The sequence below is a fragment of the Osmerus eperlanus genome, chromosome 5 (assembly GCF_963692335.1).
Source record: "Osmerus eperlanus chromosome 5, fOsmEpe2.1, whole genome shotgun sequence".
In the NCBI taxonomy this organism is placed as follows: Eukaryota; Metazoa; Chordata; class Actinopteri; order Osmeriformes; family Osmeridae; genus Osmerus; species Osmerus eperlanus.
In genome coordinates, this window is record NC_085022.1 from 15894557 (window position 1) to 15908846 (window position 14290).

At 42.8% G+C, this 14290-nt stretch overlaps 1 protein-coding gene across 3 annotated transcripts in view; it reads right to left on the minus strand.

Annotated features, from left to right (window-relative positions):
- Positions 1–2916: 2916 nt before the first annotated feature.
- Positions 2917–14290, minus strand: part of lrrc4ca (leucine rich repeat containing 4C, genome duplicate a) — a 47898-nt gene continuing 36524 nt past the window's right edge. For 2 of the 3 annotated variants that reach the window (XM_062461948.1, XM_062461947.1), the window contains exon 3: positions 2917–7296. In XM_062461948.1, the coding sequence (XP_062317932.1) occupies positions 5305–7242 (1938 nt within the window). In that variant the 5' untranslated portion in view covers positions 7243–7296 and the 3' untranslated portion in view covers positions 2917–5304. Of the gene's footprint in view, positions 7297–7437; positions 7527–14290 lie in introns of those variants that run through there. The other variant, XM_062461950.1, reaches the window with a different exon arrangement.

Here is a 14290-nt window from a genome sequence, read left to right on the forward strand (position 1 = left end):
CCTCACTTCTGTAAATATAGCAACTCAGGAACACAGGCCGTATGTACTGTATAATGACGTATGCATACCTATTTTTTGGGGATGAATACAATGTGGCTCACAAACTTTTTTGAAAATGTGTTCATTCTTTCTCTGTCTCTGTGAATTTGATATGTCCATCAAGGTATTGCTTCTGTACAACACATGATGCAACTTGACTGCTGCAGCATGTATGGTAAATGTACATAACATGTCATGCATTTCATAATAAAATAGGTTTCATTGTTAAAGTTGCTGCTGTAAAAAAATAATTATAATTGTTGGATGTCCCTTTAGTTAGCAAAATGTTCATTCAGACCATTGCTGAATTGATGCTTTGCCAGTAAAGATTTTATTAAATTAAAAATATAAAGAAAAACATGAGTGACCATAAAGATGTTGCTGATCAAAGGTGTTGGTACGTAATCCATTTTTACATTGTTGATATAGAATAGGACCTACTATGAGGAGATTGCTGTGGTTACTGTTATGCCTTCTAACTGCTGGCAAACCACACTATATCTGGTTTGCAGCAGTACTTTGAAAGTAATAGATTCATGCAAGACTGCAAAACCCCTAAGCTTGAGTTTATTTTCCTGTCTCTCATTCTACAGAAACAAATATATATGGATATTATTTGTAATATAGGGCAACCAATATTTAAATATTTGTTTTAAAGTCTAGTTTGAAAAAAAAAACGAGCTACGAGCAAGTGAGTTTCTTAATTAAAATATCAATCTCGTGTAAATATACAGAGGTGAGTGGATTCTAACCTGGGGCCAAAATCTGAGTTTTAAAAAATGCGGTCGGGGAGCTCAATACAAACATGGGGAGCCATCATGTCTTTTTCCTGTCACTTTTGTCTTCATGTTGGGCACGTTCCTTCAGCTGGGTAAACTATCCTGATCTGACACAGATCATCCTGTCACCTCTCCTATAGGTGAACATGTGTACCTGTAGTTTCTCTGGCCAATCAAAATACTGTATGTTAATATGATACCGAGATGGTCTCTAGTTACTGAATATGAATGACAGATGTCAGTAGCAGACATTGTGGGTTAGACCTTCAGATTTGATTTGTTTGGGTTGGCTGGATGTTGATACAATATTCTGTGACTTATTTGAGGCAGTCCAAAGTTGACATCACATTAATGTATCATGAGCCTCCTCATGTGAGCTTCAATGGTTGTTGTTGTCATATTAGCCACTTAGGGGGTTATTAGCTGATCATTGTCCTTAAACCACCTTCATTGTACAGCATATCCCATCCTCCCTTTCCCCTGGTTGGTCACCTCATCCATAGGCAGATGCATGACCTCTGACCTCCGCAGATACTCTGCAGTCTCACTAACTCAACTCCAGCCTACACATACTGTATCTCCTTAACCTCTCAGACACATACGCTGGAGGAAATAATATAGAACTGAAATAATTTTTCAACAATATATTATGTCAACACATAATATGTAATCCTAGCATGGAAAAAAGCAGTGGCCAATATTCTGTACTTTACCAGTTACTACTTAGTATACTTTGAAGTGTATTGGAAATCATTCTACACACTTTAAATTGTTGGAGCTTGTTCTGGCATGGCACTTGGGCAGCGCATCACGTCATTAGCTGATGTCACTCACGCAATCAACTACAGGTGTGCTAATTGAAGATCCAGGCCTCCCCCTTTAGAGGACTCGAATACTGCATGCATTCACAGACCCGGACACACATGCTCACAAATCCTACATTGCTGTGAACCTGTATATGATGTCATTTCTGCCACCCTCCACCTTCGTCAGCTCCTCCATACTGTATTCTTTATTGTCACTACTAGATGTTGTTAATGTTCTGTGAGGCTTTTGACTTGTTTGTTAAAAAGTCTACTTGTTTGAAACTATTCCTGTCCACCAGGGAATCTTATATCCTATGCTCCCCGCCATGTTATTGTATGTACTTATGGTAAGCTAGCTATGCTCCAAGGTAGGGAGTTCCCCCTTAGATTTACCCACACTGCCAAAGACAAACCTATTTCCATTGGAATTAATGGTTAAATCATTATGTGACTTGACAGAAATGTATCAATGTATAATTAATATTTACAGTAATTTCACAAAATGTTAGAACTAATTTAAATTAATGTTTGTCTTAGAACTGCCATTAGAGATTTGTTTTAATACAATTCCTTAAATGTATTACATTTGCATCTTTGTGTCCTGATAAAGGTGTTCATAAACTCTTCTTTTCCCCCAACCCCTACCCAAATCAGGTCCCCTCGTTATGTAAAATTTGCTAACAATAGACTTCCAGAGATTATCTGGAATTAAAATCAGATTTTGTGATTAATTGAAGGCTTATAAACCATGGTGTGAGAATTGAGAGCAACCAGCATCCGGGAATAAAGTGTGCGGATATCAGCACCTACAAAGCACATCGGAACTTACTGTTGATTGAAGCGGTTTAAGGCATGGGGAAGTGTTACCAATTACTACAGAAACATATAGCCACAGTAAAGTGTATGAGGCATACAATTATTTTCAATAAAAATGTACTTTACAAATAACTCAACAGATTGTGCTACAATTAAAATGAATAATGGCCATCATTTTTCACACTTTTCTGGTTCGTATCAATTTCTGTAATATGACTTTTGACAAAAAAAGGTGATAGTGTTAATTTCATAATCATTCCCCATGCAAACTCAACCATTTATAAGAGCATTACTCATGATAAACTGTTGGAAACCCTGTAATTATGATTTACTGAACAAGGAAAGGGAAATAATTGTTCTGTAGCATTCAACTGTCATGGCTCTGAAAAGTGGCGATTTCATGTTCTCTGAATGACACACTGCATGTTCATCCATCTTCACCAGAAAACAGTGGAAAAAAAACGAATCAGACCATACAGAAAAAACAACAATAGTTTATTTTGAACCTTATTTTTGTGTATGAACTACAAACTCTGTTTTCTATAATCGATCTTCATATTTTTTTAAAGGTCATGAAAGTATGCTTACATGAAAATCAATTTCTTATTCTTTTACACCATGTTTTTCTTTTTCACTTTTAGAACAGTTTGTTGGCACATGTAAAATCAAATTTAAAAAGTTTTTGTTTTTGTTTTTGTTTTATTTTCAAAATGTATTTTATATAAATCTACCACTAGAACAGCATTCCCTCTCAGAGAAAAGAAAGAACGAAAAAAATAGGAAAAGATAGAATATTGCTCCCACCTAAACAAAAGATACTGTACACATAAGATGAGATGGTTTGACTAAATTTCAACAAATAATTGACACAAAAAAGTAAATGATGAATAGACTGTCATTTCAAGCTACTTAGATCAAACCCCAGCACTGTCAACCCAAACACTGACTAAAAGCCACACATAAGGAGTGAAAACATTGTTTACTACTGCTAAAGCCTATACCTGTAACTGTCAGGCATGTGACAAAGTTGCAGACATGTGACATATCTACTGTGCCTTTCGGTGAAGTTCTACAGTATTGCAAATCATCATGTCATAGAGAAATCAAGTATCATGTGATTAAATAAATTACAAATTAAGTTCAGATAAATATAATGGTCCAGTGTGTTTGAGATTGGAGTAACTACTTATACATCAGGGAATTTTGGCCCACTGCCTGATGTTGATCAGTGGCAATATATTCTATATTCTGTTATTTGTGACAACCATACAAAATAGAATGGTTTGACTTCTTTCTTTTACATATTTCAAGACTATTTCAAATTGATACCATAGCGTTACTCTTCATGAACTACAAACAGAACAAAGTAAAGATGGACAGATTCCTAACCTTTCTTAGATGTTTGACATTCTGGAGGGAGTAAGCGAGAGCAAAAAATATATAGATCAGCAGTTCACTTAATCTATAAAGAGACACCTGGGGCATCTGGCTAAGTCTTAGATGTGAAAGGTACCTTCTTGGCCTCTTTATTTACGAGGCCCCTTTTTCACCATGGGGGATTTTGAACAGTATCCAGGGAATGAGTGTGCCTGAGGCTGTGTCCACCCAAAGCCTGTGGGCGCATCCATTAAAATGGAAATGGCGTTGCTGCTAAAGCAATGGGACGCAGGTGCAACCTGAACATCTGCTTGCCGCCTGGCACCACGTGCTTCATCTCTAAAGCCTCTCACAGCCTCTCACAGCATAACCTCTGGCACCTTCTTCTCTTCTTTCTGATGTTGGCACGGCCCTGGTGTGAATGGAGGGGGTGATGTACCCACATGTGAATGGCACGCAGATGACGGACAATGTGCTCAGACAGCTGTAGCCAGGGTCTCCCCCTCTCGCCCCAGATCCTGGGCCTGCTGCACGCTGCGTCGCTATGCAAGCGCAGCGCCAGGGATGAGGGGTTGTGGGGAGGTTCATGTGCCTCTAAAGCTTCATACTGTATGTGACAGAACCATGCAGATAAAGCAGTTCGTGGAACTGGTAAAGGGCCTGTCTAAAAATTATTCATATTTTATTGAAGGTAAATACTCAGAACGTGTTGTATGACATCAATTTGAGACCAAATGCATTATAAAGCATTCTATCAGTTTGCATTGGCTCATAATACAGTATATTTAGATTCTCATTTCCTGCCTGCATAGTCTCCAGAGGATTGGTGGTAAGCTCACAGTTCACAGTACAGCTGTGTCCAATGTGTTTGAGTGGCAGATTTAATGAAATATTGTGTTATTTTTAAAATGTCATCACTGACAGTCCCGGTGTTCACCCTCAGATAAACACCAAGCTTTTAATCCATCTAAATTAACAGATGGTCACAAAAGATTCCATCAATTAATTTATGTCAGGAGCAAATCTCTGACAAAATCTGAAGTGCTTAGTCTGTGGGTTAAAAATGGGTTGCTATCACATACAGTACTAGACAAAATCGAGGGCAAAACCAGAAATGAATATTTTCACTTGATGGATGTTTACTGTAGCATGTCCTTCACATATAGTTTGAAAGCATATTAGTAAACCGCCATAAGAAAAAACGAAAGGTATGATTAATTAAGTGCTGAAAAAATAATTGCAGAATACAGTTTTTTCTTGATTAAACCACAATAGATTTTTTTCTTAAATAAATAACTTCTGTTTTGTAAAGACACTTTTTGAAACAGTAGACATACCCTAGTTCCCAAAGTCATTGAATAAACACCACCAACCACTGATTAGCCGTACACAGTTCTTAACAATTGTCCTCACAAACCAACAGTCAATAAAGTCCATAAGGTGTGTCATTTCTTCCGTTTGATATTGTCTCATTATGAAAAGGAGTGTTATATCTGGGTCTCTTGTACATTGTCTTTAGAGCTGGCCCGGATTAACAAGGGTTCGTGCGCCGAGCTGTGTATGGAGTTGATGGTGGAGGCGTGGTTGTAAGCAGTCTTATAGGTGTTGTAGTGGTTGAGGTGCTCATGCTCCAGTGGGGGCAGCGTTAGGTGGCTCTCCATGGCTGGACCCCCCGTCACGCAGTCCTCGTCCACGTTGATGATCTCAATGGTGCGGGTGGGCGCGTGGTGGTTCTGCTGGTGGTGCTGCTTGCGCATCTTGTAGAATATGATCAGCATGACCGCCGCCATGAGGGTGATGGCCACGAAGCATCCGATGATTATCTTGGTGGTCTTCATCACCTCATCCAGGCCGTTGAGGGAGCCCTCCCCCCCCAGCTCCGTCACCGGAATGGTGTAGGTCTTCTCCGTGGCCCTGGTGGAGAGTGGCGTCCGCACGGTGGTGGTCGTGGTGGAGGTGGACGACACCGACTCCCAGCCGGCAGATGCGGTGGGACCCACCTTCAGCTGCACAGTGGGTTGGCCCTCGTTATGCGGTGGCTCTATGGTCTCCACTGTGACCGTGGTGAAGTAGCTGAAGCTGCTGTCTGTGGACGACACGTTAAGCGTGGCCGACGCCGTGGTGTTGCCCGCCGAGTTGCTCACCATGCAGGTGTAAGTGCCCGTGTCCTGCATGGTGACGTTGGTGAAGTTGAGAGTGCCGTCGTTCAGGACGGAGATGCGGATCTTGTAGGCTCCGTGGGTCATGATGGAGCCGTTGGGTGTGATCCAGCTGACCGAGGTCAGAGAGCTGGCCCTGCATTTCAGTTCCGCCGCGCTCCCCTCCGTCACGTTCAGGTCCGCTGGGGGCTCCACGATCACGGGCGCATAGCAATGAAAATAGTTTTGGTCGAGCTCTCCGATATAGCGCCCCTTGTGGCTGGAGGGTGAACTGCAGCGGGCACAGCAGCTGGTGTTGGCCGGCACCATCTCCTTGAGCCACCAGCTGAGCCAAAGAATGTCACAGTTACAGTTCCAGGGGTTGTGGTGTAAGTGCACCCTCTCAAGGTGATGCAGGGGGGTGAAGAGGTCATGGGGAAGCAAGGTGAGGTTATTGTGGGCGAGGTTGAGCTCTACCAGGGATTGCAAGTCATCAAAGGAATTCCTCTCTATGGTCTGGATCTGAGCATGCATCATCCACAGCTTCTGAAGGTGGATGAGACCTTTGAAGGAGCCAGGCCGGATGACGGACAGCTGGTTCCCTGACATCTCCAGCTCATCCAGCTTCACCAGGGGAATGAGGTTGGGGATCTCCTTCAGGTTGCACATGCCCAGGTTCAGGTAGCGCAGATTGCTAAGCCCCTCAAAGGCCCCCTCTGATATATATGTGAGGCGCTTGAGCTCCCCCAGGTCCAGCCTCCGTAGCGAGGGCACCCTGTTAAACGCATAGGAGGGGATGCTCTCTATGGGGTTATTCCTCAGCCACAGCTCCTTCAGTTTGGAGAGGTACTCGAAGGCCCCGTTGGGGATGGTGGTGAGGCGGTTGTCAAACAGTTCCAGGGTGTTGAGGCTGGCCAGCCCGTTGAAGGCCCCTAACTCAATGGTACGGATGTGGTTCTTGCTAAGCTGCAGAATCTCGAGGTGCCGCAGGTGTTTGAAGCTGTCCACCTTGATGACTTGGATAAGGTTCTCTTGCAGGTTCAGGTAGCGCGTGTTGGTGGATATGCCATCTGGGACATCTCGCAAGCTGCGGCGGGTGCAGATGACCTTGCTGAACTGGTTGCTGCAAGAGCAGACTGAGGGGCAGGTCTGAGCACGGACCAGGCCTGCCACCACCAGTAGCTGGAGGGCCAGGAGAAGCACAAATAAAGGGTCGGACAGGGCCCGGTTCCACCTAGGACCTCTCATCATCTGCAGCTGCCGAGAGGAGGTCATCTTGTTCAACATTCATAATTCATTGGCTGGTCGTCCACTCCTCGGAAGTAGTAGGATTGGGCCAGGCTGGAAGGAGAAGAGAAACAAAAAAAAAGAGACAGAGAAGAGGTTAGGGGAGGAGGGCTGTGAAATGTTATTGAGAGGTTACCTTAAAAATATCTTAATGCTGACATCCTAATGCAAGCACACAATCCCAATCTCACCCACTGGTATCAACCAGCAGTAACCTTGGGAGTGTGTTTTATATCTGTTTCAGTTTCTGGGTGCAGTCTTCCCCCTGCATTCTCAATCTCAGTCCCATAAAACAATCTCACAACTGTGCCTCTAAACTTCTCCCCCGTATCCCTACAGCAGGAGGGGGAAGCGTTGTGTGATTTATATTGGAAACCAGGGGAACATAAAGAACAAGGAAGACTTGGCAGAAGGGACAGGATAAAGCATCTGTGTGGATCCTCTGTTACAGTACATGCCATATGGGACTGCATGTTTTCAGTTGTACCTGTCTTGTTTGTGCTTTCATGTATCTGTGCTGTGTGCTTGCATGCTAGAAGTGTACTTTAATGAACTCCGTTTTCATCCATGCACTATATTTGAATGTAATTATTTCTGAAATAGTAACCCCCCAGTCTGCAGTACCACCAACCTATAATTAGTTTCACAGCACCTTCCAAGAGTTCTATACATTGATATTGCTCTACGATACATCTATTACTTCTATGTCTATTTGACTGACACCATGTTCACGAAAGGTTCGGTGATCCTGCAGGGTTTAAACATGACAAGTGACTCCAGTTGAGCTGCCTCTTGTATGTAGTTACTTCTGGCAGTAAGTGCTCTTCTGGGTTTTAAAGTGTATTATGATTGTGCGTCCAACCATACAAGGCCAGTTCCTGAACAATAAAGCTCCCCTTTTCACTTTAGAATGGGCGGGCTATTACTGTAACTGCCGATTAATTGTATGATTACTGAGGCCATTAATTCTTTAATTACAAACGCCCAATTTTGAGCACCCAAAGCCCGAGGCTGGGGACGAGTGTTTCTGTACAGGCGACCAAGCAAATGTGACAGGGATCACACACTAGGCTGAAAATCACATTCCATTACGGCTCTTCTAATTTGTTGAGAATTAAAGCCATGCCTGCAGAAAGCAATTGACCAAGGTTAGAATTTGGGGCACAGCATGACTTTTCTTGACTCTTTCAACGATCTCTCCCGCTCACTGATGTAGCTGACAGTATATTAAGAAAAATAAAGACATACAGTACAAATTGTATTTCTAAAATACATTATTAAGTGTCTTATAGCTTTATATTTGAGATACAGTGTCTGAGCACATCGGCTCAGACTCATTTGGGAATAAAGTATCCACCTATTCTGTACAAAGCTATTTGTATTTATTTATTCAGAAGTGCCTGCAAGCCTTTTCCTCTCCTGATCCAGAAGTTTCCTCCTCCTGTGTTTTTCTTTTTCAAATCAAGCCAATGAAAAGAAATAAACAATGAAATCAGACCAACATAATACAATTCACGAAGTTTCCCAAGCAATCTGTCTACCCAATGACAATGAAAGCAGCAAAATTGGATTTAGAGCATAGAGAGAATTAGATGGAGAAAAAAAAGATAAACTAAATTAGATTAAGAAATGAATACACTTTTTTTTCTTTTCTTTACTTTCGTCCCCCTAAGAGATGATGAACTGGCAGCATTGGCTGCCTATTTGGCTGTCTCAGAGCGAACGAAACGTCTGCAGCGCGACCCAGATTGGCTCAGGAATGCAGCCAATTGAAAAGGCTAGATATGCAACATTTGTGAATGCATTTGTTTTGTGTATGGGAAAGTGAATGACAATAAGGCTGACAACAGGGGGGGGGATATGTGCTCTTCAGCATAAAGAGTTTCTTTCTTGAAACCATTCCATCCTTGTCTTCAAATGACAATAGATAGCACTGTAAAAGGAGTTAAACAATGTCAACACTGAGTGGTCTTGAGATGTGATCCTAGTCAGAGCTCTACTGCAGACATAAATTGCCCTGGTACCCTCACTGGCAGACTGGCAAATGCAGTCACCTGGTCAGGAGAATGGGGTAGGGTGTGGTACGAAACTTTTTGGCTAGCAATTTGTACTAAATAAATGCCATAGGTTAATAGAGAAATGCATTTGTTGGCAACAGCATTTTTGTGGAGTGTAATTATCAGTCAGCCTCAGGAATGAAAATGAACTAGAATGAGGATTAGAAACATTTTTGACCTCTTCCCCAAACTGACAAGCAGCAATGCAGAACTGATCTGTGGATATCTCCAAAACCCTTTTGTGATATTGCTTTAAAAAAAGTTTTATTTAAATAAAGTTTAATGTGTTCATGTTCAGTGACTGATTAGACTGTACACGGTTGTGGAAATTTAAATATAATTTGACAGTTAAATACATTAAGCCAAAGCTTGAAGACTGTTCATGAGTGGTAGCAATTCCAGAGAAAGTACAAAACAAGAAATGTTTTTGCTTTAAAAAAAATCATACAGACAGTTCACTTACAAGCTAAGTTGATTTCTTCCTCATCACTCATACCGCAAACCCCATCAGCAATTTATCACTACTTCACAGTTGCTTCACCCTCATGTGACACAACACACTTGGCTAATAGACTTGTTTTCTTTTTCTAATGAACAATGCATTGCATGACATGTGAGTAACAACATTAATGACTCTCAGTCGTTTGGCTGAATAAACATGATTACTTCATTAAAAAAAACAAAAAAAACTAAATGCATTGATAATTGAATGTTTCTTGTCACTGAAACTCTAGACTGGTTGGTCACAAACCGCCTTGAACTAATGAGCAGTTTACCTTACCAGTTTAGTACAGTAAACTCACCCTAACCACCCTGGCATGAGCTCACCAGACACTGCAACCCCCCCTTCCCCCCTCCTCTTTATGGTCTTTCTTATTTGAACATGATAGGAGGCAAGCTGAGAACCTGTCAACTGAGCAACTGTAGGTAACCAAGAGAAAATAGACTTTGGCAGCCTCAGAAAACAAAAGGCCCATCTTTTTGCATGATACAACAAATCAATAGGATCGCAGAGGAGGCGAGGGATTCATACTGCAAACAAAAGCTGCCTCTTAAAGATAGCTTGGCTCGGCTTGACAGATAGCCAGATATCCCCCGCCCCTCTGAATAAAAAGAACACAAACACACACAAACACACACACCATCCCTTCAGCCCTCGCAGCAGATAAAAGAGTCAAAGGTGTCTGACTCTACCCTGGGCGAGGAGCACAAAGAAACACGATTTTCTCTCTCTCTTCCCATGGGCCATAAACATGATCTGTCCTCCTTCACCACTGCCTTATTCATGCCTGCCATAGAACAGGAAGCAGAGGGAGAGGGAATTGGCGAGACACGTGGCCGTGGCTTTCTTCACCCAGGCCTCGCTTGAGTGGCCATTCATAATAAGGTTGTTATAATGGCTGACTGTGGCATGATTTGGCTCCGACTGATATCGGGCTTGGGATGTGGATGGGACTGAGGATCTAGGAAAATGGAAGGTGTTGTTCCATTTTCTACCAGTCTGCCTTCCTCCCAGGGGGAGATCGTAGTGACATAATGACACTGTGTGGGGTGAATAAGAGATGGAGAGAGTCAGATAGAGAGGGAGAGGAAGAGAGAGATGGATAGATACATAGAGTGACGTGATCTATGTGTATATATGTATACATATACACAGTATATACATAGAGAGCAAAAAAGAGAGAGAGAGAGAGAGCGTGTCAATTAATGAGATGCAAAACGGAATCAGGTCAGCTCCCGGCAGTGGCTGCCATTTTTCACAGCGTTCCATGAAGGAGACCAGCCCCCCCCCCCCCAAACCCTCCCCCCCCCCATCCCTTGCCCCCACCCCCTCTCTGACTGATTACTGGGCGGGATACCCTCAGAGAGGCCGGGCTAAGTGCGCTAGCTGCCGCTTCTGCAGCTGTATCATAAATCTACTTCCACTCCACGTACGCATGAACACAAGAGGAACATGTGCATAGCAAACTGTGACCAATTCAATGGATTGGATTACTGTAACACTGATGCTATCAGTAGCATGGCCATATTTGATATGCAGAGGCTCTCCTTGGCTGTTAATCTTCAGCATGGATATGGAGCATGTCAGACTGGCGAAGAGAGACTGGCACAGCTTACCCTTGGGGAGAGTCTAGTGATTAAAATAGGGTGGTTTTGAGTAACACAGTGCATACTTCAATGCTGACCCTGATCATAACACATTGATAAACACCATGATCCGAAGCATGGGAATGAATTACGTCTCAAACCCATGTAGAGCTCACACCTTGCTAATGCTGTGAATGTCTTTACGGAAAACACACACATACACTACACACACACACACACACACTCACACACGCACACACACACGCACACACACACACACACACACACACATACACTGGAGCATACAAAGTTGCTGCTCTGAGTATCCTTGGAGACCATTCTTCAGATGGCATCCTATACTTCCTGTCTTCTCTTGCCTATGCCAACACTTAAAAGGAAATACCACGACCAGACTTACATGAAGGGAATTATTGTACCATTTACTTTCCTCAACTCTACTCAAATTGAAGCTTTACAATGAATTCAACCATCCATTTCCCTTGTACCTACAGTAATCCAGTATCTCCTGCTTGAATATACCACAAAAGGGTTGCAGAACTGTACTTCAGAAACTGGGATTTGAGGGAAAGACTCCTATAGTAAAATAAGTGTAGAAAGACTAAAGAAGAAAATGTTTGTGTATCTTACATCTAGATTTGATATTAGCAATAATGATGGTATTAAAACATATATACTGTATAAAAAAAGAGGTGAAATAGTACCTACATTGGTCATTAAATATGCACCTTAAGACCTTAAAAGTCTGAGTGAAACGTTTAGAACATTTGGGTTAGTGACTACTTGTCTTGTCTGGGAGTTTGACATGTTAACACTCTCCAAGTTCATCAAAGTGACCATGTCTGAGAATTATTTCTGAGGTAAATATTCATTTATTTTCCTATTTCTTTCTTTTCTTTTTTACAGTGCTATCTAGCAGAGTTACTGTCTGCTACTGTCTTTGAGATTTCCCATTTCTCAAATTTAGGTTTTGCAATATTTAAAATATGCCTAATATGACTGTAGTACAGGTCGTCTTGGATATCTACAACACCTTAACGTTTGAAATGTTGTAGCATAGCAACATCAATCAAGGAATCATGAGAAGGAGCGGAACCCTCCACATTTGCAACAAGGTACTGCAGGCATAAAAGCACAAACACGCACACCCTCCATTCCAGTCTTCACATCCCAGGCAATTTCTGGTTTCTCTCGATCTTTGCATTCGTCCGAGGTTGCCTGCATGAGAGTCAACGCTGACCATCATCCTACATCCCGAGCCAGGGTCGGCGATGTGACCAGCGGAGCATGAAGAGAACGATGTAACGTGTCTGCGGGGCACCCCATTCACCAAACAAATGAGCTCGGATCATATCCATGGGCCACTTTCACAGAGCCGTGATAGTAACGTAGAAGGAGCAATTGGCCTATCCCTCGGTCGGGAAATGACCCCGGAGCGACACATTTTCCTGATAAATGAGGCGCAGTAATTCCGATTGGCCTCTTCAGATGCGGTGTCAGACCAAGAGCTTATTTAGGTCCGCTAGCCTTGAAACTCAGGCAGGGGCACAGATGCAAACCCAGGCACACACATGCGAATGCTGACGTGCACACACAGGCACATGCACACACACACGTACACGCATGTGCACACCAATGCACGCACATGCACACACACAGTATAAGCACACACACGACAGTGTCCACTAGCACAGTACATTGAGACAAATGCAAAGCAAGAGCACCAAACTTGCAGATGTTTAGTTCACCGCACATTCGTTTCTGTATTTATGATTTGTTGAACTGTGTTCTACAAATTGACACAAGAAGAACGCTTTCCATAGTCAGCTTCATAGAGATATGAAAGCCTGGAAGCTCCAGTACTAAGCTGACTCATCAAGGAACCCATTTTGTTGACTGTTGTCTTCTTGTGTCACTGACACCACTTGATTTATTTTCACAATTAAGAAGAATAGCACTCTCAATCGGACATCTTATTGATTATCCTGTGGTGGATTGGTGGTGGGCGGTCACAAGAGCAGGTGTTGGAGATGGCTATCAGGATGCACCAGTCACTTTATCAATCAGCACTTTCACAATCTGTATGTCCAAGGAACACCACAGTACAAAATATCAGACAAGGACACAGGAGTGTGCGTGCGTAGATGTGTATTGGGTGCTGGTGGATGTGTGTGTGTGCGTCCTTGTATGTGTGCATACTGCTTTCCACGTGCTTTTTTTGTGTCTTGCTGTTTGACAATGAGAAATATTGAGAGAACAATTCTTCACTCTCTGAAGGTTCCCCCGAAAGAGGCGGTGAGAAAGAAAATGGCCACTCGGTTCATGGCTGTGTGACATACTCTCTCTGTCCCCATTACTCCTGTCTACTGCTGTATGTGTCAGAGGTCAGGGTGACCATGCATCACTTCCTCCATGACCCAACCAAGAGGAGGCCACTCAGGGTTCGTGAACCCAGTCTGTGTGACCAAACTGCCTCTCTGTGAATGACTGTTAGTAGGCCACAGACAGCCCAGCTGCTAGCTGCCTGACAAGGAGCTCACATGCACATGAACAGCTGTCTGCCAAGGGCACGGCAAGACAGATAATGAGACAGTCAGACACATGGTACGACGAGGAATGAAACGTTAGAGCTCAGATTAGAGCTAGTTTAGTTTGACTTGTATCTGGATTGACTGACTGTGATGCATCAGCAAATGAACTGCGTCAAGATATAATTAACTGCATGTGCAGCTACACTGTTCTTCCAAACTACAGTATGCTCTCGCTTTCAGATTCCCCAGGTGGATCAACATACACAAATGTAAATCAGGACAGTCAACAAAACAACCTCAGCCACTAATGTCCCATCCCCCTGGTGAAGTGTGTTTATGCTTTAATGTGCCCTG